The sequence below is a fragment of the Chrysemys picta genome, chromosome 24, assembly GCF_011386835.1.
Source record: "Chrysemys picta bellii isolate R12L10 chromosome 24, ASM1138683v2, whole genome shotgun sequence".
Classification (NCBI taxonomy): domain Eukaryota; kingdom Metazoa; phylum Chordata; order Testudines; family Emydidae; genus Chrysemys; species Chrysemys picta.
In genome coordinates this window covers 8,440,919-8,467,767 of record NC_088814.1, presented here as the reverse complement: position 1 = coordinate 8,467,767, position 26,849 = coordinate 8,440,919, and the positions used below count along the sequence as shown (strand labels likewise).

Below are 26,849 nucleotides of genomic sequence, written 5' to 3'. Positions count from 1 at the left end.
CTTAATTCCTATAAATGCAGTGTGAACGGGGCGCTTGAGTTCTCATGGCTTCTCAATAAGCGGGCATACTGTGAAGAATTGCTCCCCCGTGGAACAGCCAGGAGTGAAGCCAGCTTGTTATGGTCTTCTCTTGCTCCTTAAGATATCAGCAGCTCGGGCCTACAAGACAGAAGTAAAAACGTTCTCCGGGATGGATAGAAGATTAATACCGCGCTAGTTACATGAGTCTCATTTGCTACCTTTGTGTTTCCAAAGCAGTAAAATAATACCTTTTTCCCAGTCGGACGGGACCGCCTCTCTTCTCTAGATAATAGTGAACAGTATCGGCAGCCACGAAATAATAGCCGGTCCAGCGCCTTTTAACAGTTCTGCAGGAAATCCAGATTCCTGCCACCTTATGTCTGTATGGCTCTATGGATTTTGTCAAGAGTGAATTTCCCTGGTAACAAATTGCAAGCATCAATGCCAGCTTCAGAGCAAGCTCACTGGGTGTTTGTACCCCTGGCAGGGGGACTTTTGTGGCCACATCCCCATGCTCCATGGAGGGGATAAAAAAAATGCCAATCCCCTGGCCTTAAAACGGTTGGACGGAGGAATGTCGAAGCAGCAGAGAGGGGCAGGAGAGGGTGCCACGTGGAAGTGCCGCCACAGGATCAGAGGGGAGTTATTCACACAGGAAACTCTATTGCTCAACCTCTGTCCCTTCCCACTCTGCAGAGACAATGCTTGGGGAGAAGAAAGGCGCCAGGCATTAGCCACTGCCAGACATGGCGAAAGGCCAAGACAACTGATGACCAAAGCTAATTCAGAGAAGTTTCCCTGCCGTCGGCTGAGCTCATTGGAATTATTACTCACGGGAGGGGGGGAAGAACTGTGCAGCCTGGTGCAAACCCCCGTATTATTGCAAACCCTGCTCCACGCTCTGTTAGGTGAGAGTGGGGAGAGCACAGCTAATCCCCATGCGTGGGGCTATACAAATGCAAATCCCTTGATTCAGTACAGAGAGTCAGCCTGGGCCCCCCCCCCCACACTTCTGCTTGGGGTGAGGCTGCTCTCAGAAATGTCCTCTCCTGGGTCCCCTCCACAGCCCGGCTGGGGTGGACTCTCCAGGCCGGCCCTGCCAGAGGTGAATGAGGCCGAGTGGGCCCAATCAGCCAGTTAAGCTGCAAATGGGAGATTTAGGCTGGAGAAAACTAATCGGGAGGAAGCTCACCTGGGAAGGAAGAGGCAGCGGGGCTTATATAAAAACAGGAAACTGGCAGCAGAAGGGGGTGCTGGGAAGTTGGCTGCATTTGTTCCCTGGAAGGGAGGGGGGCTTGGGGGCTGCAGAGACAAGTAGGCCACGGTTACTCCCTGGGAGGAGGGAGTGGAGAGGCTGGCAAACCCAGAGGAGTGGGGAGGGCCAGGCAGTAAGGAAGACGCTCAGAGAAAGGCAGCAAGGTGTAGGGAACAGACCTTGGCTGCTGTTTAAAGCGCCCCTGAGCCGGAACCCGGAGTAGAGGGTGTCTCCAGGTTCCTCCTACCTGCCACCGCGGGAGCAGCCCCTGGGGCAGTGAATGGGAGGACTGCCTGAGATGGTTGGCAAGCAGGGACTCTGCTACACGCTCCCGGAAGAGGAAACCAGACAGCGACCTGGCTGGAGAGCCGAGTCACAAAGAGCACCCTGTGATTCCCGGAGTGAGAGCGGGGCCACAGGCTGAGACTGACAGAGTGTCCTTGCTGGAAGGCGCATTGGCCTGGAAGGGCTAATCCCCAGAATGGCCAGGAGGAGGCGCCGTCCTGTGGTGAGTAGAACACCCCGGTTGCAGAGACAGTTACAGCCAAACACAGTTTTGCCTCCATGCCTGACACAGAGGGAGGGCTGATCTAAAGCAGGATGGGGCCAGCCAGCATGAGCATTGAAACCAAATCCCTGCCCACAGTCACTGCGTTATGCTGGTCACAGCCAGGGCCGGAAAGAGACGTCGAGCATGGTGGTGCCAGCCCTGAGCAGACAGAGCCTGAAAGACACTGGGCCACATTCTGCATTGACTTCAATCCAGTGAAACTCTATTGACTTTAACAGGGGAGGACAGGGGATGAGCCACGTGGGATGCGGAAGGGATGTAAATGGTGCTGTGTGGTGCACTCTGCTCAGCGGGGGCAAGGGACTGTAAAGGAATCTAAACTGGTGCAACGTACATGCCAAGGGACAGGACTAGAGGGAGGATTTTCTCTTAACTACCGGCTCACACTGCCTTGTTAGCTTCCCTGCTGGGCCTCTTTCGTCCAGCCTTGTGCCAGATAACAGTACACCAACTTGGACTCAGGGTCGTTAGATTCCCATATGCCGGCTTAGCTGGTGGAATGTACTCCCACTCACTCATGGCTACTGACCAGGGCCCTGTAACTGAGTGCCACCAGGAAAATCCAGCCATGAAACGGTTACACCCTGCCAGACCCTGCTCTATAAGTGCTTGGAGGCAATGCCTGATTACGGCAGAGGTCAAGAGAGGCATCGTAGATAAAACACTGGACTGGGTGTTATATGTGGGTTCCATTCCTGGCTCTCCCACTGGCCTGCTGGGTAACCTTGGGCAAGTCACCCCCCAGCTCCGTGCCTCAGTTTCCCCTCCCACCTTTTGTCTGTCTTGTCTACTGTAACAAAACATAGAGGCTCAGGCCAGCGCTCTGTTTAAAATTTTGTTTATAGTGGAAAATGTGACTTTGAGTACCCTGCAAAGCGACAGAAACGATGATACTCCTCTGAGCAAGCCCAGATCCTCCTGCCCCAACCCCATTTGGGCAAAACCCCCTCGGACCAGCAGACTTTAGGGGCGGGGGAAGAGGACAGAGAAAAGCCGCAGGCAACTTTCAGGGCCCAGGGGATATGTAAAAAGGCTCATCAGCAGAGGACAGAGCCAGAGAGGCAGGCATCAAATATTCCAATGAGCGGCTGAGAGGTGGCAGCTTGCAAATCCCGGGCTTAAAAGGAATCTGCAGTATCTGCACTCGCGGGCTTGCCTATAAAAAGACACTTTCCCCCCTGGGGATTGGGGCAGATTTATCAGCCGACCTGGTCCTATTTTCCTGCCATTTGTATCTTTCTTTTTTGATGCTCTTTTAGGACGCAGCCCTGATCCACCCCAGCCAATGAACCAGGCGCCCCTTTCCAATGGGGGGGTGATGGCTGCTGGCTTCTCGGTGCTCCGGGAGCTGATGACAATGGACAATTGTTGAGCAGGCCCCTCTCTTTGGAGTTTCTTCCTTTTATAGTAAGTAGCAGTTGCTCCTGCAGCTGGCCTGCCCCTCTGGTGTGAGCACCGGGCTGGGTATATAAGGGGAAGGAGCCGACTTTGCCTTTTGTCCCTCGGTCTGTTGCCTTGTGGGGTGGGAAGACCCTTCTCAGCTCCTTTGCAAAGAACCCGGCACCATGGCCCCCAAGAAACCTGAACCAAAGAAAGAAGCCGCCAAGCCTGCTCCTGCACCAGCCCCAGCCGCAGCCCCAGCCCCGGCACCAGAACCACCAAAGGAACCCACCTTCGATCCCAAGAGCGTAACAGTAAGTAAGGAAATAAGCCAGGTTCCTGCCCACTTCCTTTCAGGGACCTGCCAAGTGCTTGGCACTCCAGCGTGCCATGTGAATCATGCCAGCCATGCTGCCGTCCCTTGTAGCCAGAACTAGAGGGGGAAATATTTGGAGTCCACGCTGGTGCAGGGAGTTGGGGATGGGAATCTCCTGCCACTCCCTAAACCGTCTTGCTGGAGAAGGGATGCACTTTAGCCCCGGTTCTTAAGGTTATTTCTGGGGAGCAAATGGCTCGCACCAATGGAATGGATTCCTCCCCCGAAATCTTCCCATGGGGATAGTATCCCCCCATTCAACCCTAAATAACTAGTGGACAAATCCTGAGAGGTGCTTAACACCCGGAACTGCCATCAAAGTCAATGGGCTCCTTTTCTCTTGCTAGCCCCTGGATCTCACTGTCTGAAGCAGAGTTCGGTTCTGTTTTGTTGCTGAGTCTGGAGAGGAGGGAGGGAGCAAGCAGGTGTGTGGGGGGGGGAACATTCCTTTCATTCCATCCCTGCTTTAATGTAGCGGTTCTTTTGTGAGTGTCTCTCCCCCCGACACCACTCCACCCCGGGCTGCTGCACAGGCAAACGGGTTGCTTCTTCTGCACCTTCTTATTGACAAAGAGCGGTATGGAAACATAACTGACCCAAAATTCAACCCTAGACATTCCTTTGGAGTTTTAAAAAAGCTTGGGATTTTTAGTCTTAAAACTCCATGTGATCTTCCCAAAGCACTTTGCAGATCTCTCTCACACACACACAGTAAAAATGCAGCCACCTCTGGGGCAGAGCATGGGCAACTTGTACACAACAGGCTGGAGAGGCAATGACATACAGTCAAGCCCCCACTCTCATGCAGGACCTAGGATTTTATCGTTTGATCCAAAGGACTCTCATGCAACTGGATTCAATCTTGCTATGGAGGAGGGAGGAAAATCTGAACTGACCCGGAGGGATTTGAAATTGGGGCAGGAGGGAGTCTAGGAGTTTCAAATCAGCGGTGTTAGTGTCTGTGTACACAGTGCTGTCCTGTCTGTACTTGGGCCCAACCTCTGTGCGTTACCCTTCAGCCACTAGGGACTTCCCAGCTTTGGCCAGGGCAGGAAGCACAGATCCCCTACTCTACTGCCTATGCTCCTAGCACCTAAGTTATTCCCATTGGCCGTTCTCTCCCAATCCTGCCAGAACCAGGAATTCTTGGGGAAGCCACATGGGACCTGCGCCACGGTTTCCATCCCTGATTCCCAGACCAAAGAGGTTCCGATGGTTTGTGATGAACAGCTGCACTTTAGAATTCCCAACGGGGCAGCTGTTTTCGACTGCAGACACCTAGGGCTGGATCCTGGCCCAGTATCTGGCTGCTTGAGAAAGGTAGTGTAACCCACCCACCTGCTGGGTGGGGTGTGCTGTCCCATCTAGGGGCACCGAGACCACTTAGAGAGAGAGTTAAAAGGAGTCTGCTCTACAGCCTTCGCTAACAGCCGGTTGGCTTTTAGTTCATGCAGTAAAGGCTCATGTCCTAAGCTCTAGTAGTCCCCAGTTCGATCCTGCCCACTAGGGTGACCAGGTGTCCTGATTTTATAGGGACAGTCCCGATTTTTGGGTCTTTTTCTTATATAAGCTCCTATTACCCCTCACCCCCGTCCCGATTTTTCACATTTGCTGTCTGGTCACCCTACTGCCCGCCAACGACTGGGGTCTGTTGGACTTACAGCAGCATTGCTCAAAACATCTCGATAGGGGCATCTGGTCACCCTACATCTGGAAAGCCGGTGGATCCCGTCCCCCGAGGATTCCCCCTGCCTGGGATCCTCTACAATTATATGGTCACTTTCGCAAACTCCCAGTCTCCAACCAGGGCCGGCTCCAGGGTTTTTGCCGCCCCAAGCGGTGGGAAAAAAAAAAAAAGCCGCATTCGCGATCGGCGGCAGTTCCACCGCGCCACTTTCTTATTTGGCGGCAGGTCCTTCCCTCCAAGAGGGACCAAGGGACCCGCCGCCGAAGAGCCCGACGTGCCACCCCTTCCCCTTGGCCGCCCCAAGCACCTGCTTGCTCAGCTGGTGCCTGGAGCCGGCCCTGTCTCCAACTCTCAGTCTCCAAAGCAAGGGATAAAAGGGGTGTCCCCTGCTAGAAGAGCTTGGTGGGGCAATGGGCAGCCAGACATAAATTAGATCATCCCTGAAACTAATTTACAGCTGGATCTGAGCCTGTCCTCAGCCGGCCCCAGAATCAGGGGAATGGGATGGTGCTGTAGATGAGACTTGAACTCATAACCTCAACATGACCCCACCCACTATTGCTTTATAGGGCCTGTATGCTAACCAATTGCACCCTGCCCTGGAGTCCACCATTGCCGATTTGCACCGAGTGTCACTGGAATGCAATGCAGGATCTGGGCTCTAAGCTCCACTTGCAAAATATGCTTGTGGCCAGGCTTATGAGCAAAATGTGCATTGGTACGTGCAAGACAGCTTACCTGCATACACTGTTCCAATGTACAAGCACCTGCCTGCAAGTGCAAGGACCCCGTTTGCATGCACAAAGGTGCTTTGCACCCGCAGCTACCTTTTTGCATGTGCACTGGGTATCTATCTGCATGCGCAGTTGCCCATTTTGCACACCGAGATGCCCCGTTTTGCACACACAATGACCTGTTTGCTTTGGGAGCGCAGCAGATCTCTTTATTCCGTGTGCCTCCCTCTGACTGAAGATGAGTCACAAACCGTTGCACAGCTGCATAATAGATAGTTACCCTAATGTAAATGGACGTAAGAATCTTAGGGGGAAGGGAGGAATGTGCCAAAAATGTTTGGAAAAATGATGGATTGCAGCTGGCCTATTGCTTTTAAGACATTTTTAGAAAACATTCAGCTAGAATAAGTGCTTCTGGATTTTGTTTTTTAAGAAGCAGCACGCAGATTTTTCTGAGTAACAGAGACCGAGCCAGGGAGGCAGGGCAGAAAACCGGAGCTCACTTCCCTCTGTGAAACGCTTTTCTGCCTCCCTGGATGAAAAGGGCTGCAGTCAGCATCTTGCACTCAGGGGGCCACGCTGAATTAAAAGGCAACGAATTTAGAACAGATCAAGTGAAGCCCTTAGCATAATTAACCTGTGGAACTCGCTGCTGCAGGATATTTCTGGAGGCAAATAGCTTGGTCGGAGCCAAAACGCATTACATGAACATGACTTGTACCTCCAGTGGGCCCAATCCTGCTCCCATTGAAGTCAATTCCCGTTGGCTATAGGAGTTCTCAATCCTCAAGCTTCAGGGCCATAAACTGGTCAGAAAGAAATTGCCCCCTCTGGGATACTACTGCATAGCTGGGTGCATTTTTGGCTTTTACACCTTCCTTTGCAGCATCTGGTATTTAGGCACTTCAGGAGAATGGAGCTCAGACTAGGTGAGTGTAGTAACTCCTGTTCCTTGCATCAGACTTCAGCTGAAGGTAGAGTTCAGTGTGAACAAGAAGTTTCAGTGATCTGGTGTGGAAAAGGCAGCCCATGACCAGACCGGGAGTTGTTCTGGGATTTCTCCCTCCCTCCTGGGGGTAGATGTACATGTTTTACTCTCCGCTGCCGCTCCGCTTATGATGCCCTACATTTCCTTAGTAGCCAGCGGCGTCGGGGGGCGGATGCGGATGTGGTGTAATACAGCCTTGATATACTGCAGCGTTTGCAGTGGGAAATCTTCACCCCTCTCCGTTTGGCCCTAGTGGAAACAACCTCTAGCTAAAACTGCAAAGTCGTCAGCTTCTCCTTCCGCTGAGGGTGGCTTTTGGTCACATGGAAAGATGTCACCACAGAGGACTCTTGCAATCTGGCTCTCGGATACACAGGGACATCTGAGCACTTTATGCTGCAAATCGAACAAACAAAGGCCCTGATTCAGGAAAGCCTCCCTCGTTAGGACTGCACTTAAACAGGTGCATTACCTTAAGCACATGCTTCAATCCCATTGAAGTCAGTGGGACTTAGGCTAGGTGACCAGCAAATGTGAAAAATAGAGACAGGAGGTGGGGGGTAATAGGAGCCTATATAAGAAAAAAGCCCCAAATATCGGGACTGTCCCTATAAAATCGGGATGTCTGGTCACCCTAACTTAGGCACGTGCCTACAATTAAGGGTTTTCCTGAATCGGGGCTAAAGCAGCGTGAGCCTGGATTGGTACTTGGGGGCGGGGGTGGCCTCTGAGCAACAGGAGGTGCTGCAGAGATGCTGGTGATCCAGGAGGTGGCGCTCTTCCCCCTTAACCCAGAGTGATCCAACACCCCAGTGCGGTGCTAGGGGAACAATTTGGAGGAGGATTAGAGCCAGGTCCTGACACGTGTGGCCTGTGATGACCCCATTGCACTTGTTGCAGGAGGACGAGTGTTTGATACTCACACACAACAGGTTGCTGACTCCTGTGCTCGTAGCAAAATCCAGCTGCTCCCCACATCGCCCCCGGCTATAAACCCCAGCCTCGTGCAGCACCTGAGCATAATGCACAAAGAAGAGGCTGCTCCTCTGAACCCGCCCCTGCTCAGCTCCCCCTCTGGGCGATTCCCCCACGGGTTCCCAGCCAGCACTGCGCCAGCAGGAAGAAGCAGGGTGCAGGAACAGAGCCCTGGGGGTGATCTGTGATGCCCTGTGTCCACTTTATGCTGGTGCAATGCAAAGCTCCCATAAAGGCCCGTAGCCCTCCTAGAGCAGGGTTCCTCCCTGCTAGGCCGTGTGGCCTGAGCACGAGTGGGCATGGCCAGGGCAGTGCTCTACCCCAGATGTTCAACAGGAATGTTGCAGTTGAGGTGCTGTTTGGGGCACCCCTCCAGAATGCTGGACACAGCCCTGGTGCAAGAATGAACTGATGGATTCCCCCCTCTCATGCAACCTGGGGCGGGGCCAGTACACTTAATCCAGCTGCTGGCGTGCATCATTACGAGCGGATGGGCTGGGCCAGCCGCGGTCATCTTCTGCCTCACATAGAGTCCTCACTGGGGTGGCATTGGTAGGCTCCCTCAGAGCAGCGAGTGGGTCTTGGAATTACAACCCACTGATGCATAAGGCAGCTCCCCCACCCTCTTTCTGAACTATCGTTCCAGGCACTCTGCAAACTCAGGCAGATGTCAATGCAGTGGCTCCATACCAGTAACGTTTTCCAGCTTCCCTTTGCAACCCGAAAAGCTGGAAACTATTTTTCCTCCCTCAAATGAAAGCTGAGATTCTGATGTAATCGCTTGATTCCAGGAGTTGAGGGGTAGTGCCCGGTGACTTAACCTGGTCCTGACTGGAATATATGCCGGCATTTGGATTTGGTGAGATGGCCAGGCCTGCACAGCCCTGGGGGGGTTCTGTCCAGCTGTCCCAAGAACATGAAACAGATTTTCTGCTGCCAGCTGTCTCAGTCCTAAAGTATTTCGGCGCCTGCAGCATCTCATCCTGAGTCAATTTCCTGGATGAGAACATCTTCTATTCGGTCTCCTCTCTCTGTTGTTCTCCGAGGGGAGGTCACTTTTTCCGTGGCTCTTCTGGATAGAGTTACATTTCTAAGCCAGTGTTGTAGTCAGAGGGTTAATAATAGCATGCTCGGCATGCAGACGGTTTAACCAGTTGACCCCCTGACTTTAGGACTGAGCCTGGAAACGACATCCTTTCTCCCAAGAGGGACAGCACAGCCAGCCCCCCTGCTGCCCGCAAACTCCCAGGCCCAGCTGAGCTCGCCAAGAATTTGCTACTGCCTCTGGGTCCTTGTTGACGGAATGTGGCTCATTACTACAGCTCCACCTCTTCTGAAGGGACAAATGTTCTTGCTCATTGTGGTTCAGTACGTAGCCACCTGTTTCCAATTGGTGCCATCGTCTTGGGAACCCTTGGGTGGGGAGAAGAGACGAGTACTCAAAGCTGAGTAAAGAAGGTACTTTCCCTTAAACAGCACACTGCTAACCTGTGGAACTCATTGCCACATGATATTATTGAGGGCAGGAGTTCAGTAGGATTCAGAAAAGAAATAGCCGTTGCTATGGCTTACAAGAGCATCCACAGTTATATCAGGTTTTTTTTTTTTTTAAAGCTTCCTGCTTCAGGGCATGAGCCAACCTCTGCCTGCCTGGGTTTGGAAAGGAACTTCGCCTATGGGCAGATTATGCCATAATTGTCCATGGTGGGTTGCTTATGTCTTCCCTTAAAGCAGTTGGTTCTGGCCATTGCTGGACTAGAGGGAGCAGGGGTCTGATCCAGTCTGGCAATCCTATGTTCCTGTGCATCGATTCCCTCTTGGTGGCAGGGGTGGTGACTCGCTTGCATTTCCAGGGTGAGACCAGTCAAAGGCGCTGTCAACTGCTCGCCCACCAAACGTGCATGCCAGCCTCTTCCCATCGTCCTCCCAGTTGGGGAAGGCGAGAGAGGATGGTGGGATGAGAGGCAAATGGAAAAGCGAGAAAACACTGAAGGTTAAAACCAGAGAAGGGGAGAAAAGGCAAACCAGGAAAGAGAAATGGGGACATAGGCCTTAGTGATGGGAACTGGTTGTGCAGAATTGCAGGCCCACTGCTGTCAGTCAGCCGACATGAAAGAACATGTGGCTCATGGGACACCAGTATGTGCATTAGCGCACTATTGCCTCCTTGCACTAGTGCCTAGGCAAGCCCTTGCACTAAATAGCACGTTTCATCCACAGATCTCAGTACACTTTACAAAACTGGATAAACAAGCACAATCCCCATTTTACAGGCCAAGACAGGGAGGCAGAGAGAGCGGAAATGCCCAAGGTTACACAGAGAGTCATGAGAGACCAGGACATAGAATCCCAATTTCCCTCTCACTCAGCCCTGAGCTCAGTCCACAGCTAATACTCATGAAAGGACAGCAAGCGTTTGTAAACCACCAGCTTCCCTGAGGAGGAGGCCCTAGGATACGTGCTTTGGACTAGGGCTGGTCGGAAACTTTCCACGGAAACTTTTATGGGTTTTTTTTTGTTTTTTTGGTGGAAAACGATTTTCAACAAAATGGATGGCTGCTTTCCTCCACCATATTTGGGGGGTTTTGTTTGTTTGTTTGTTTTCTGGAAAACCCGAAAACCAAACAAAAATTGCCCCAAATATTTGGATTTTGGTTGCAAAAAAAAAAAAAAAAACACGTGGGGTTTGTTTTATTTTTTTGGTGAAAAGTCAAAATTTTTCACTGTGTGTGAGGCGGGGGCAAATCGGCTCCAGTTCTGCAGCTCTACGAGACGCTCCTAGCAGCATTGTCAGCTGGCCGCCGAGAGTTTGGGCCAGTGCGTGGCCTCCCCAGTCCCTTTTCTTCAGTGGATACTGGATCAGTCACTAGCTCCGTCTCTGCTGATCCCTGGCCAGCCACAATGACAACTGGATTTTTTTTAAAACAGATGTGTTGGTTTAGCCTCTCCTGTCCCTGAAGAGATGGTGGTGCAGCCCAGCAACCCTTCCATGGGACTCTCCTACCCCATGCTATGGAGGGCATGGAATGGAGTGCCCTCACTGGCTGATCATTGCTCATGGCTTTAGAAACCCAGATGTTTGGATGCCAGTGAAAATACTCAGTCCCACTGGGCACCTCTAGTAAAGGTTTCATTGAGATGGAATGAGCCCGTTGGGTTATGAAATTAAAATATTTATTAGAAAGAGCTTAACAGCTTGGAAGCTGGCTATTCCGGGACCCACCACACTCTGTATGTTCTCGGGACCCAAGCAGTGCCATGTATTCAGTGGACCTGCCCTGGTAAATACTGTTGTACAGTATCAGCAGCTAGACAAGGGCCTGTCCCTTCCAGACACCATGGGACAGAGATTCTGCTATAGGGTGACCAGATGTTCCGATTTTATAGGGAGAGTCCTGATATTTGGGGCTTTGTCTTATATAGGTGCCTATTACCTCCCACCCCATGTCGCGATTTTTCACACTTGCTGTCTGGTCACCCTACTCTGCTATCTCGAGCTATGTTGTGCTTTCTTTAAACCGGTGCGAAGTGGGTGTTAAGTGTGATGGTGGCATTTTATGCCCGGTGTCTGTGACGAGAGGAGGTGCAGGGCAACAGAATCAGGCCTTAAAAGTTTTAAAACTTTTTCACTCCCTTTTTGTACCCAAGTTGTGGGGTGGGGAAGGGGTAAAATCACTCCCTGCAAAACAACCCATTGCACATCGGAACTGGGGGAAAACACAGTCTGTAAAAGGTGGGGGACAGTGGCTTCACAGCACAACAGCAGACTAACATCCCCTTCATAAGTTCAGTTCCACGGGCCAAATTCAGCCTTGGTGTAAGCTGATACAATTCCCATTGAGGTCAGTGGGAGCTGTCCCAGTTTGTGCCACAGCTGAATTTGATCCTGTCCAGACTTCCAAGTACTGTTTACATGTCGGGGTCCAAATCCCTGGTGTGACTCTGTTGACTTTAATGGGAGCTGCTGGACCTTAGCACCTCTGGAAATGAGACCCAGAGGGCCAGAGTTTCAATGCACCCACTCTGCTGAGCTGTTATGAAAATCGTGACTCAGAGCATTTCCCGCTGGTCACCCAGCAATTGAAGCTGCGAAAATCTGGGTGGTCGCTTCTGAAGTCTGGGTGCAACTGATTAAGCCTGGGTGCTGGGTATTATTATCCACACTTTACAGATGGTGGCAGCAGACGCACAGAGTGGGGAAGTGCCATGCCCACGGTCACCCAGCAAGTCAAGGTCAGAACCAGGAATAGGCCTTGAGATTCTTTACAGCCTCCCTTTCACCCATTGCCCAACCTGGCTGTTGGATTGTAATATACAAAAATCTCTCGGTCAAAACCATTTGTCAGACAGTTCACAGATTCTCTCTGGAGGTCTGCCCTGAGGGATAGGCACCGCATCCTGTTCCCGGATGTTCTGTGGCTTTAGTATTGCCATTCCCAACCATTTAAAAATCCTGAGCCAGGCCCCCCCAAAATAATGAGATTTACATAAAAATCATGGGATTTAAATAAAATAAAAAAGGAGGGTCTTTTTGTTTTCTGATTTGGGGACCTTAAGGCAACACTGAGGTCACATTTTCTGGCTTTTCCCCACAAACACGATGGCTAGAAACTCACCCTTGTTTAATCAAAGCTGAGATTGTCCTCTGTACACATGCTTCCAGGAGCTGGGGCTTTAAGGAAAACACCAGCTCCCACAAGACTTCTTTTAAAATCACAAGCGTTGGCAGCACTGTGGCTACTGATTTTTATACATGTGTTTGAAAAATTCCTTGGCTTACATTTTCAAAAGGGCCCGATGATTTTGAGTTGCCTCCATTTCAGGGGCCCAACTCGAGATGCCGTCAAGGGGCCTGATTTTTAGAGGACACGTGCTCCGCACTTTCTGAAAAAGCCGGCCCCTTTCAGGCGTCTCCAGTTGGGCACCCCCAAAGATTGAGGCAGCCAAAGGCTCTTACTCGTCGCTTTAGAAAATGTAGGTCTCTGACTCCTCACATTTGGCTGTTGTGATTTCTCACAGAAGCCTGACCCTCTGGTTTGCCAGATCCTAGGTGCCAGCAGTCATTTAACAAACACTGGGGAGAGGAATATGATTGTGTTTGGGACAGACGGTTTCAATGTACTGAGATTGGTGCCCAGGCTGGGCCCCGTAGTCCCAGTAGCAGATTATACCTGGTTTACCCTGATAAACCAGGTACCTCACATGAGAATTACAGCAGGAGACGGTGTTTTACTTTCCCACTTCCCTGAAGGAAGAAAAAAGGTCTCTGGGTTTATCTAGGACGGAGCATGATTAAGCCCCACGCTAGCTGGGCAGCAGGTCTCAGTTTCCTGCAATTCCAATGTTGTGGGGAGGGATAGCTCAGTGGTTTGAGCATTGGCCTGTTTAAACCCAGAGTTGTGAGTTCAATCCTTAAGGGGGCCACTTAGGGATCTGGGGCAAAATCAGTACTTGGTCCTGTTAGTGAAGTCAGGGGGCTGGACTTGATGACCTTTTAAGGTCCCTTCCAGCTCTAGGAGATAGGATATCTCCATTCATTCAGTGATCTGAGCCAGAGCTAGGTATAAGCAATTACTTAGGGCCCTAAACAACTCAAGGGGGCCCCCTGTTAATTATTAGTATGTGTTGGGGGGCCAATGGGCTAGCCCTGGCACTGGTCTTGCTCCAGTGAAACATTTTTCGGACATTTTGAAATTATAACAAGAAGCAGACCCTGCCACATACCAACCCCGGCTCTCACACACGCATACAGTTCAGTGGTTTGATGAGATGGGACCATGATGTCCTGGCTCCCAACTCTCACCTGCTGCTATGCCGAAGAGCCACCAGGTGCTGCGGCCCCTCGACGACTTCTATTGCAACAGAGAGCTCTCGGCCCTGGCCAGGATTACGCCCCAAGCATGTTACCGGGTGCTTCTCGGGTCCTGTCCCCAGCCAGGGAAATGGGGCCCAGAGGAGGCGTTCTTCCTGCTGCTGGGGGGGCTGGTTTGTTTTGCCGAGTTCCTGCTCTGCTCCACGGGGCGGGGGGTGTGGCTAGTGCCTGCGGCTGGCCCTGGCTGTGATGTTCATGCAGCGCAAAAGAGCAGGAATTGGGCTCTAAAGGCTCTGTTCTGTTTTCTTTTCCCTTTAGATTGACTTCAGTGCTGACCAGATTGAAGGTAAGTGCCGGGCATCTTGCAAACCAGCGCTTGCTGCCTTTGCTGCATTGCCGCTGATTGGGAGGGGTAGAGTCCAGTAAGCCTGATTCTTAGCCCTTGGCTTTAATCACAAGACTGCGCTCTCTTGCAGAGATGGCAGTAGAAAGCAGGAGTCCGGACTCTGACCTGCCTGTTCTAGCCACTGGCCGACACTGCCTTGCAGACTGGAGACTAGAAGAGCAGTCCTGACTCCTAGGCCTTCTCCGACTATAATAATTAGGCCACTCTCCCCCCCCACCAAGCTAGAAATGGAACCCAAGAGTCCTGATCCCCAGCTCTCCATGCTGTAACCCAGTGGTCCCCAAACTCTTCACAGTCACACTCCCCCTCACCCCGCCCGTGCCCCCCCGGGAGACGGCTCCAGGGATGGGGGCATAGATGGGAATAAGGGGGCCAAGGCTGGGGGAGGGGCTGGGGCTGGGAACAGAGCCATGGCCCGAAGCCAAGGCTGGGGGCAAGGCTAGTGCTGGGGCCGGGAGCCAGGGCTGGAGCGGAGCTGGGGGCTGAGCGGGGCTGGGTGGTGCTCCCTCCTCGTCCCCTGGGGGGGCTGGCCCAGGTCCCGCCATGCCACCCCAAATGTTCCTTCCACTCCCCAGGTTGGGGACCTCTGCTGTAATCACTAAATTACACTCCATCCAGGCATTGGTTCGTGCCATTTTATAGTGGCTAGAAGGTGCATATCAAATCAGAACGCAAAGTCATTGATTGAATGCACAAGCTGGTACTACACTGTAATACTAACAGCACGCACGGCGCTACAGGTGGTGAGGAGGGTGGGATGGGGCGAGCCCTGTGGAGCACTTAGAAGAGAGGCTTGAGCAGAGCAAGTGGCAGCGGCAGGGGAGATGGGAAGGGATGGAGACAGGAGTGGTGGACATATAAATAGAAGCATAAGAGGAACATGAACGGGGGCCAGGCCAGGGATTCAGTAAGGACTCAAACTCCTAAAGCAGCAGAAGGAATATATGGAACCCAGTTCCCTGCTGTACTCTGCTGATGGGGGTGCCACCAAAAATGGAGGGGAAGCAAGTGGGTACTAGCAAGAGAAAAGCATTTTTGGTTCACGCTGAAAGATGCAGCCTTGGCTTGAAATCAGGGATTCCCTCTGAATGAGCAGATCCCAGCCACAAAGAGAGATGTCCCCATAGTGATAGGGGTGGGCTGTGGTTATGGCTACACTTCTAATGGGCTTTATTAACCCCTCTGGATACAGCCAAGATCTGGGTTCAAATTCAGACTGGTGGAAGTACTGTAAGAAGATCAGGCCTCAGGCTGAGTTCTACAAATGGTCCCTGTGATGCAAAAAAAAAAAGACAGTGAAAAATGTAAAAAGTACCAATACCGTGGTGTTTGGGTTTTACCAATAGTGAGATAGATGAATGCACAGCCTTATGTTCTTCTAATGTGCTTCTGGATGGAATCCAATCTGACCCGATGTTTGCCGTTATTTTCCCTGTAGAGGCCCACAGAGAGGGTACAAACCACAATGAATCCAAGACACAATTTCTAAATTAATCATACACTCATCTTGGGGAGACAGGACTAGAACTCTTCTCCGTCTGTTCCAAATAGACAGGGGTTGGCCGCAGGACCTAAAGGAGAATGCCCTTAGCTGACCCGTAGTAGCAGTTCCCTTATACAGTCTCTGTGGGCCCAGCCACTGAAGGGCGACATCACTCGCTCACTCACCTGCACAAAGCCAGGGCAGCACAATACCACTGGCAGAGAAGTAGCTATTGTGATGTCACACCCAGGAGCAGCAGCTCCAGGGTTGCCTGCCCCACACCATGTAGGAAAGGAAAGGTGGATGGTATGAAGAAGCAGCATCAAGCTCACACGTGTGCAGGATTTGGATTGCGAGGGATTGACACACAGTTTGGCAGGGGATCCTAGGCTGACAGAACCAAGCCATGGGCATTTATAGTCCAGATCCTAAGCAAGGCAAAGCACTGCAGTTGGTATGAAGATGCCAAGTAATAAACCAAACAAACTAAAAATCCTGCCTAAGGATTTTGACCAAACCAAGGAAACCACATCTTGGGCCTCTATGCCTCAGTCACCACATGGAGACCCCGAGCATCCGATCCCACGTGGCAGCAGAAACAGCGGCGATGCCTCCTTGAGAGCATTATTGCTCGAAATCGAGAAGAAAGCAGACAAGAACCTAGAGATTGTGACAGCCTTTGATGGTAAAATCATGGCTCTCAATACTCGCATGGATGTGCTGGAAGGGCGAGTCACCAGCCTGGCCCAGTCAGCCGCTCAGACTGATTCCTCGGTCGAAAAGCAGAAGGTGAAAACCCAACAGTGCACCCAGGCCTTGGAACACTTGGCCCAAGAAAACAGCCACCTCGGCACCCGCGTGGAGCTACTGGAGAGCCAGGCCCGGGCCCGCACGCTGAGGATTCTTGGGTTGCCAGAGAAAGAGGAGGGGAGAGACTTGATTGCGTTCCTGGAGAAATGGCTGCCCACCGTTCTGCGGCTAGACGCACCCGGGGATCCCATCATCGTGGAGAGAGCCTACAGGGAAACAAACCGGAGGCAGAAGCCTGGGGCAGATGCGTGCAGGACTGTTATTGCTCACTTGGCGGACTTACGAAGTAGAGAGAGAATATTAGAGCAGGCCAGGAGGCTGAAGAATATTATGTATAGGCGGAAGCAGATCCTGATCTTTCCAGATTTAAGCCCCATCCCCCAAGGTAAAAGGAGGTGCCGGGTCCTAGGCTGATGGGAGTTATACAGAACCTGGAAATGGCAGTCCTGTAGCCTGCAATGCACAGGACTCAGTCATGAACAGGATCTGTGAGGATGGGGAGAACGTGGCCCACCCTTCTTTGTATGTGAGGGACGTCAGGCAGCAGCATTGTGCAACATGTGGGGACAAGGAGAGCTGGGGAGGTCGTAGAGAAGAGAGTTGTGGTAACCAAGGCGTGAGAAGATGCAGACCGGGAGGAGGGTTTCAGCAGGGGAGGAGCTGGAACAGTGGAGTACATGGGGAAAGTTGCTAAAATGGCTTCAGGCAGAGAGGTGGGATGAGAGGGGGAGTTCTGAGTGAAGGTTATGGGCCATGGAAGCCCGTGGGAGGACTGAGTCAAGGAGGAAGCTAGTGGAAATGCGATTGTGCTTGGGGATGCTCTTCTTGCCCAAGGGAGACGCTTCTGCCTTAGCGGGGTTTAACTGGAGGAACTGGTTAACCTTTATCCCTGTTGAAAATCCCAAAAGGCAACACTCAAAACCCCACCCTCCCTGTCCAGCAGCGCCAGCCCTCTGGACAGGACCAGTTTTAGGGCTCAGCCTCTCACCAGGAGGATGTGAGGGCATTATAGGAAGATGACAGCTGATTCTTTTCCTTCCTTTCTGCAGAGTTCAAGGAGGCCTTCATGCTGTTTGACAGGACCCCAACCGGGGAGATGAAGATCACCTACAGTCAGTGTGGTGATGTCCTGCGGGCTCTTGGGCAGAACCCAACCAATGCTGAAGTCCTGAAGGTGCTGGGCAAGCCCAAAGCAGAAGGTAAGAGAAACCAGGCCAAGGTGGAGAGACATTGCATTAATTGGTTAATAGCTGCAAAGTAGATTATGTTTCATGTAGGAGATAGACCTTCAGCTTCATTCCCATCTAATGGCTGTGCAGTGTTCTATAATGAACTGGCATATCTATATCTATTTACCTACCTACCTATCTGTGTATCTATCTATACCCATACAGATCTCTCGCTCTTGGTTTAAGCATTTATATCCATTCGTCACCATGCCAGAGCTGAGCGAATAATTCATAACTTAATCTAACTTCACTTCTTCCATTAGCTAAACATCCGGGAGGAAATTGTAATTTTTCTCTAAGTTATGCTTTATTGGACAACATTTTCTTGCAAATTTCATTTACTCCATGACTTGCCATTCATAATTCCAGCTGCAGTTGGTTGTGTAAGTCATCTGGTACTGTTCAGTTCATTGATTGTACAAACGTCACCTTCATCATCACGTTTCCAGTGCAAACGCTCGTGGAGAGCAAATTTAAAATGAGCTTTCCCTATGCATTTATGCACATCAGCTTAAAATTCACTCTCTGTGAGTATTATTATCATGATCATTATATTGTCGTAGCACATAGGAGGCCTAGTCAAGGACCACAACCCTGTTGAGCATCCATGCTAGTGAAACCTGATTGCACAAATGTTTGCAGAAAGTAAACACAAAAGGGACAGAATCACAGCAGAAGGGTTGTATTGGTGAAATGTATTGGTCAGTCTGAGTTTGCATTTTCTGGCAAAACTTTTGCCCAGCTCTATCTTTATATGCAGTTCTTGCAGCTGCAGGACAGAGGTGGAGGGCAGCAGGGTAGGGAAGCTTGTGCTGAATTGTTTTGTAGGCAGATTGGAGACTTTGTTCACTCGGGCCTTCAGTCTAACAGCTTTCACCAGCGCACAGTTCACTCTATAGCTGAAGTGACAAGGAGCAGGGAAGAAAAGAGGATCAGGGGCAGGGGAGTGGGGCAGAGAGGAAGTGGGTTTCTATTCACAAGGCGTCTATTCTACACTGTACCTCTGAGACAATCGTGTCTGCAACAGAAAGTCCCACACGAGGTCCCAGGCCTGATCTCTGGCTCACTGTGGCTCATGGACTCTGCCCGTGTAATAATTTTGGTTGGACTTATTCCATGGAGGTTACATCACATGACAAAATCTCTAATTAGAGATTAATCTTGATATCCTAGAGACTCCAGGAGAATCCTGGAGGATTGGCAACCCTACCCAGACTACTGAAGACAGCTTAGGGTGCAATTGATTCAGCCACCCTAGGGCTGTCAAGACAGCAACAGGGCTGTGCTCCTAAACCCCTTGAGCAGGGTGTTCCCTTCCATTGACATCTCCTCTTTAGGGCAGAATATACTTTGGGGCAGCAGGAGACAGAATAGAGAGCCACACAGCCACCCTGTGGCATCAGGGACGATAGGAGAGGAGGGTCAGAGCCAGTCTCCCCCAGCTGCAAAATCTTTCATCGCTCATTTAGTTGCAGATCATGAGTCACCAAGAGCTACTGGGTCAGTATGCGCCTGAGGCCCCTCTCCTTACTCACCCAGGCTCCGTGTCCCTCATGTTGTCAATGTTCTGCATCTTGACCCTCCGCCCCATCCCCACCCAGAGCTGGTTCCCCGCTCCCTGCAGCTAAAATAAAACTCTCCCATTCCGCAGCCGCTAGCTCTCTGCCGATGCCCTTGGGAGGGCTTTAGTGGAGGCCTGAAGGGGAAATGTAGCCCGTAACATAACAGGAGATTCATGGTGGAATTAGCCCCACGGAGAGAAGAACCAATGAGCTCCGGCCGTTTCATAATTTAAAGAAAATGACTCAGAGACTCTTTATGCCTGGATAATTCCACCCCTCCCCCCATCAAATATCACCCTTGATCTGGCTCAGAGGACACACTACCCTCATCGGGTGGTTCATCCTTGATTGCGTTGTTCTTGGGCCAGATCCTCAGCAGGTGTAAATCGGTGTAGCTTCGTTGACTTCAGGGAGCTATGTGGATTCACACCAGCTGGAGATGTGGGCTCCTTGATTTTACTTTTTGCTTAATAAGAACCTTCTGATTGGGAAACTCTCCGGGTGCCTGAACAATACCCATAAACCAGTTAACAAAAGAGTATGTTGACCAGGTCAATCAAAATAAGTCCCACAACCCCTGTAGGCAGCCTTTCCCCGGAGGAGAAAGCCAGAGCAAAGTAGCGATCCCTGTATAATGCCCTGATGGTAAAAACACGGATTCTGACAAACTGACAAGGGAAGTGAATTCCAGAGCTCTCTGCTGAGAACATTCTGCCCCCATCACCTGAAATTCAAACCTCGGAGCTATTAGCAAAGGCAGACCAGCTGATCTCCACTATGACCTATCCTAAGCATTCATAAAACATGAGTCAGGCCCCCAAAATTCATTACATTTTTAATAAAAAATAGGGGAGTGCTTTTTTTATTTGCCTTCTATTTCTGAGCCCTTAGAATGCACGAGAGTCACATTTTCAAGCTGCTCTCCATGACAATGAGGACTAGAAATATACTAGCTTTTCATGCAGTCTCCTGATTCCAGAAGCTGGGGCTTTGATGAAACCCCCAAGGAACATAGCGAGAGTTGGCAACACCAGATCAAAGCCGCTGAGATGGGTGATTATATCCCAGACTTTCCTCTCTGCCTAGAAACTGCTTTTTTTTTAAACCCAGCCATGATCGGAGAAGTAACTGCATAAAAATGGCCCCTTCGGACTTAGCAGATCAACTCGCTGTGTTTTCTGAGTCAGTTCTCCTGGCTTGACGGACACAGACAAGTTGTTATTCCTGTTAGTCCTGCAGATTCAGAGCAATGAGCTGGGCCCTGATTCTCCACTGCCTGGATTTAGCAGTGTTTTATTGCACGGTGATGACTGCACAGGGTGCAAGGCAAAGGGAGATCCGCTGCCTGGTTCTACTCTGCCTCACGAATCTAACCCAACTCCCTCAGACGTCCCTGGACTCTGGGGCTTGGCAAATAAAAAAGCTTTCGTCAATGGGACTAAAGAGTTTCATCTAAAAGGCTCCGGTCTCTGGCCATCTGGGGCCATTAGAGTGTGCCTGGCAATTCCCATAGGAGTAGGTGGCAAGCCTAGTTTCCCAACCAAATTCTAATGTGTTAAACACATTGCCAGTCTACTTCCATCAATTTGCTGCCATAGTTTCAGTTTGGACACAGGATTCGTCTCCATTTCCTTCCCACATATATGGTTAAAGAGCTGCCTGGTTCTACCTCAGGTGGCTTTGAGGTAGCAAAGTGATTGCTGTGTGTGTGTGTGTGTGTGTGTGTGTGTATAGCTGGTAAAGTGCTTTGGTATAAAATGTGCCATAGACTATTTAATTAATGCCACCTCCTTCGTCTTCTCCGTCAGAAATGAACACAAAGATGCTGGACTTCGAGACCTTCCTCCCAATGCTGCAGCACATCTCCCGCTCCAAGGACCAGGGAACCTTTGAGGACTTTGTGGAAGGCCTGCGTGTCTTTGACAAGGAGGGGAATGGCACAGTCATGGGTGCAGAACTGCGCCATGTGCTTGCCACACTGGGTATGGGCCGGAGACAAAGCTAGATATGGTTGACCTGTAATTGTGCCGTTTGGGGTGGCAGGGTCTGTTCCAGGTGGCAGAAATCCGGGCTGTGCCGGTCGGGGTGAAGTCCTGTGGGTGGGACCTTGCTCGGGTATAATGCATTAGAGGAGTGACCCTTTTATCTGTGGAAGACAAGGATATAGTCTTCCTCTTCCAAATGTTGACTCGAGCCAATGCCCCAATTTAGTATTAATATGGACATTACAGTACTGGCATTAGAAGAGTGAATGGCTCCAGAATAGAGAGCCTTTCACATCCAGGGCACTGGTTCTAATGCGACCCAGGCTGGTTAATGACTCAAAATTGTTCCCAACTATCTGACAGCTGCCCTCTTATTCCTTTCTCCTCTTCTCTGGATTCCTCTAGTGGTTCCAAATATGTAGCCCATTGGCTCATGTCTGCTCTGTTAATCAACCTTCGATACAGCGACTAGCCGAGAGACGAATCTTCTCCCAGATGTTAACCTGACATGAGCTCCAGCTGGGGGCAGTGCTAGAGTCCTCATCCTAACCAACTTGTCCTTCTGCTTCTACTCCTAGGCGAGAAGCTGACAGAAAGTGAAGTGGAGCAATTGATGACAGGCCAGGAAGATGCCAATGGCTGCATCAACTATGAAGGTAGGAGGAGAAGATTCCTTTCATGGCTGCCCCAGCCATTTCAGTCTGCTCTGAGATGCTAAATGTATCTTCTGACCACACGGAAAGAGAAACCGGGCGTCAGTGCTTGGGGAAAACCCATCTGACGCCTGTCCTAGTCAACTAATTTGAGATCGGGAGAATGTACCAGAGATTTCCAACAAAGTGTTCCCAGGATGCAATGTGCCTAGTGGTCACATATGCAAAGGCAGGGGAGCGAGGGCAGTTCTAACCCTGACTCTGACAGTAGTTTGGTGTGGGTCAGTGGGACAGAGGTGAAGTGCCTGTGTATTCAATAGTTCACTGGTGCTGTGTCATATGAGCTCAAAATGCAGGGCAAGATCTCCCAGGCTTTCCAATCAAAATGCCCCCAGAGCAATTTCAGTAGCAGGGAAAGGGACGCTTTGCAATGCTCCTCTAGACTGACTCCTTGTCTAGAACCTAGAAAAGGTTTGCCAGTAGAACTAGTATAGCTAGAGCAGCAAACCCTCCTGGTGGAGACCAGGTTCTACCAGCAAAAGAGTGCTTTTTGCTGGTGTAGCTTATACCAGTTGCTTGAATGAAATAAGCTATACCAGCAAAAAGCTCTTTATTGTCAGTATAACTTCGTCTATGCTAGGGCTTTTGGCAGTATAGAAATGTTGTAAAAATAACCCACACGCCTAACTGACATTATTCTATCAGGAAATGTTTCTAGTATTGACCTGGATTCCAGGGCACCCATTGCCCCGCTAGCTCCAGCCATGATCGGACCATGCATCTGGGGTTTCTGATGAGCGATAAAGGGATGCTGATGTTGCTGCCAAAGTGCAAGTCAAATCAGTTCCCTTGTTTTTTAAATCCCTTTTCTGATCTCTGTGGAAATCCAAACCTGGAAGCTGGGATGAGATTTCAAGCTGCTGTCCAAACTTGGCTTATGATGTCCACTTCACCCTGGTTTAGAGCCTTGTGGACAGGGCTAGTGTGAGTGTGATGCAGTTACCGTGGGCCCCTAAATCCCCAGGGGCTGGAAAGCCTGGAAGCCTGTGGCGGGATTTTGTCAGTGTACATAACCCCAAGGAATCACATAGAACATAGGAACATGTAGCACCATGACTCTTAAACACAGGTGGGTGCCCCAGCGCCGGTACTCCAGCCTTTTGTTTCTGGTAGTCTTGACTTCAGTGGGATTACTCAGCATGTGTAAAGTTAAACTCATTTGCAGGACTGGGGCCTAATCCTTTTTCCTTTCATGGATCACTTTAATGATGAACCTCTGTACTAGGCTCCGGTGCACCATTGCAATGCCTGCCTTCCACTAACATGCGGGTACTCTAACCCACCGTTATAGGGTGGCTGGCCCTTTAAAGGGAGAAGGGTCTCAGCCCTACCTGTGACACAGCCTACTGTCCTCCCCAGGTGGGGAAAATGAAGCAAGTCATGTGACCGGGGGTCATGTGACCCAATCAGGCCTCTCTCTGGGGTAGATAAGGAGGAGGTCTGGGGAGACAATCCAGGCAGGAAGGGGTGGAACTGGGAATGGGTGAGCAGTAGGGAGTTTGAAGGCTCCTGAAGGGGACCCTGAGACACCGGGGGAAAAAGACTCTAGCTAGGTAGTGCTGGGAGTGGCAGGGAAGGTTCCAGGTGGCAAATACAGGGAGTGGCTTGATGAAAAGTGGGAAACAATATTTATATAGATCTTAAAATATATGAACTCTTGATTTGGACTTTGAGGACTTTATTTTGGAACTGTTTATGACACTAAACCAGCCCATGTAAAGGGGCTAGAAGACAGCCGTTATTAAATTACTCAGGCACCTTGAGGAGAGGGAAACTGAGGCAAAGATGCTGCAGAGCCACCCTGTGCCACAAGGGGGCGCTCTGAAGGTTACACCCACCTTGTTACAGCCACCATGGAGCTTGATTGTTCTATAGCAGCCCAAGTCCATCAGAGGACTGATTTGCACTCAGTTAAATGGAAGGTGATTGGTATTAAATGGTGCCACTGATCTCTGAGGCTGGAATATGCAAAAGACCTACAATCAGGGCAAGGTTTTCAAGAGTGTTCAGCATGTTGACTGCAGGCTGGGTGCTGAGGTCTTTTGAGAATCTGGCTGTAAGTGGCACAATGGGAACTCCTGAGAGCTGAGCGTTTTTGAGCTGGGGCTTCGGGAGGTGCTGAGCGCTTGGAAATCTCACCCCGATCTCTATGGGAAATTTGTCCCCACCTCTGGTTAACTGGTGGAGTTACCCAAAAGGTCGGGCAACTGCTGTGATGCGCTGTTTGTGCCAGAGGGCAAGGGCTCGCATTCTGGTTTGGGTGGATTTTTTAATGCCTTTCTTCTTGTTTCCTGTTCAGCTTTTGTCAAGCACATCATGTCTGGTTGAAACAAGAATCTTCAGGGTGAGTTTGTCTTGATCTTTCATTGTTTACCCTGAAATGTTTGAACCAACTCGGTCTGGTGGCCTTGCAATGAAATACCATCAAGATACTAACAAAAAAAAATCAAAGTTCATGTTGATGAGCTACATTCAAAAGTGTGTTTTAAAAAAGCTTTCTAGCAGCGTGAGCCATATGGCTGTCAATTCTGATGTGGAAAAGGCAGAAGTATTCAATAAATGTTTCAGTTCTGTATTTGGAAATAAGCAGGAAATAAGCAGTGTTTATATTGTGTAGTGATAATGAAATACTTTCTATTCCATCGGTAACTGGAGAAGTGGGAGTGTCTTTAAATCTGCAGGACATGATACCCAAAAGTATTAAAACAATTGGCCAAGCAGATCTCTGAACTCTTAATGTTGATTTTTAACATATCTTGGATTATTGGGGAAGTTCTAGAGGACTGGGAAAAAGCTAATGTTGTCCCAGTATTTAAAAGCGGTAAACAGGATAACCCAGGTAATTGTAGGCCAGTTAGGAGCTGATTTGATTATGGTCTCCAAATATCGATATAAGGTTGTTTCTAACAGTAGATAGCTCTTTAATCTAGCACTAAAAGGCAAACTGAAATCTAGTGGCTGGAAACTGAAGCTAGACAAATTCAGACTAGAAATAAGGCATAGTTTTTTAACTGTGAAGGTAATTATTAATTATAGGAACAAACACCTAGGGATGTGGTGAATTCTCCATCACCTGAAATCTTGAAATCAAGACTGGATCTCTTTCCAAAAATATGTTCTAGCTCGAACAGACATTATGGGTTAGATACAGAGATTACTGGGTGAGGCTTTTTGGCCTGGAGCCTGAAGGAGGAGGAGGCTGAACTAGATTGTCATAGTGGTCCCTTTTGACCTTAAAATCTATGACTGTAGGGATGTTGACATGTTAAAAGTTGTTTGTTTAAAAAAAAATTCCTTACGTGTATTACCAAAAACCCCTTATTAAAACTGAAAATATGCAAAATTCACCGTTTATGCGGTTTATTTTGCATTTCACTCAGTTTGCACAAGGAAACTAGACCAGTAAGAGTCACTTTCCTTAGGGGGACATTATCAACTTGAAATCTAGTCCGTATAAAAAAAAAAAGTTGAAAGTAATGTTAGATGCTGCCGCTGCCCCTGAATCCCCCTACTGATTTTTGTGGTTTCACTAACTCAGTGTCTTGTGTTCCTAAATGTTTTCTCCCCTGCTGCTTTGTGAAAGACCCCTACCAACAAAGGCGAAAGAGTGACTGCACAAAGTGCTGTCAAATACACAAAATAAACAAATTCTAAAGAAATAGAAGTACTTCTTTCCCCTCCAGTCTCTTTCAGTTTTAGGTGTTACTTGAAACAGCAGAAGGGAGGTTTTTTTTTAAAAAGCAAAAGCTTGCGGACAGGAGTCTGATTTCTAGGTAAACAATGTCCCTGCAATTTCTAATCATTTTCTCTTGCATTCTCATGCACTAGCTCAATGCTGCAATGTTTAGGTGGCAAATGCTGCAGGGGGACATTTAACTCCAAACACAACTATGTTAATGGAATACTATTTGTAATGTCGTGAAAGCATTGCTATTAATATTTTGGGCTCCGTCTGAGAGTTGGTTCTATTATTTCACAGACTTACTATTATCATCCTCCATTGTCATTACATTAAAATGCTCTGTGTTTTGCCTTCCAGGTTTTCTGAAATGTTTCCATCCAACTAAGCATTACCAACAGCAAGAATTCTTGACCCATGTCCCTTCCTTCCTAAAATGTCCTGAGTCCGCAGCTGTATCTCACATGAGCCACAACAAAGAATCCTCATAGCCACAATGTACCAACCCTACACTATTGTGTGCAATCACCTCTGTATATAAAAGGACATGTGTGCCCTTCCATTTTTAATCTTAATTTATTCTTTTGATCTTTTTCCCCTGCGTCGATTGACCCATTAAATTTCACCCACACCCTGAATGTCATCTGTTTGCGCTGGTCCTTTTAAAAGCTAGATCAAATGTCATCCTCGCTTACTGGGCACGCTCACTAAAGGTAAACTCGGGGGTGGGGGGACGGTGAGGGGGCTGGTCAGCTTGCAAGATGTCAGCTGTTATATTTCGCAAGGAGGCAGGATGGAAAAGGTGTTTGTACAGGAAGGGAGCAGAGCCAGCTTTGGGGACCCGTGAAAACGACATGTGAAGGAGGAGGGGAGATCTGTAGGGCAAGTAGTGGAGACTGAACTCTGTCTCCACTAAACGGGGTGTGCCCCGTGGCTGAACTTTGCCGTGGGGGAAAACTTGCGCTGCTGCTGCCCCTGCTCTGTGGGTATAGGAGGTCAGCCTCCGGGGCTGTCAAGTCACCACCTTTCATCACGGCCAAAATTAAAAGAACGTTTATTGGGCCAAATCCTGCTCTCAGTTATAGTGGTGTAAATCGAAGTCACTCCACTGAAGGTGTGACTCTGGATTGACAACAGTGTCTGAGACCAAAATTTGGTTCATAGTATTTGTTTCCAGCACAGT

At 49.8% G+C, this 26,849-nt stretch overlaps 1 protein-coding gene across 1 annotated transcript; it reads left to right on the top strand.

Moving 5' to 3' along the window:
- Positions 1 to 1,386: 1,386 nt before the first annotated feature.
- Positions 1,387 to 26,241, top strand: MYL4 (myosin light chain 4). Its single transcript, XM_005312978.5, has 8 exons — positions 1,387 to 1,784; positions 3,107 to 3,541; positions 14,118 to 14,145; positions 17,548 to 17,697; positions 21,098 to 21,271; positions 21,853 to 21,930; positions 24,287 to 24,331; positions 26,027 to 26,241. The coding sequence occupies exons 2-7, from the start codon at positions 3,413 to 3,415 to the stop codon at positions 24,313 to 24,315; spliced, it is 588 nt and encodes a 195-aa protein (XP_005313035.1). The 5' UTR covers positions 1,387 to 1,784; positions 3,107 to 3,412; the 3' UTR covers positions 24,316 to 24,331; positions 26,027 to 26,241.
- The last annotated feature ends 608 nt before the right edge of the window (positions 26,242 to 26,849 follow it).

Excerpts from the sequence above, each read along its gene's own strand:
- MYL4 (XM_005312978.5), top strand. The coding sequence starts at position 3,413 with ATGGCCCCCAAGAAACCTGAACCAAAGAAAGAAGCCGCCAAGCCTGCT. Across the intron at positions 17,698-21,097 it reads GGGCAAGCCCAAAGCAGAAG|AAATGAACACAAAGATGCTG; the intron begins GTAAGAGAAACC and ends CTTCTCCGTCAG. Across the intron at positions 21,931-24,286 it reads TGGCTGCATCAACTATGAAG|CTTTTGTCAAGCACATCATG; the intron begins GTAGGAGGAGAA and ends TTTCCTGTTCAG.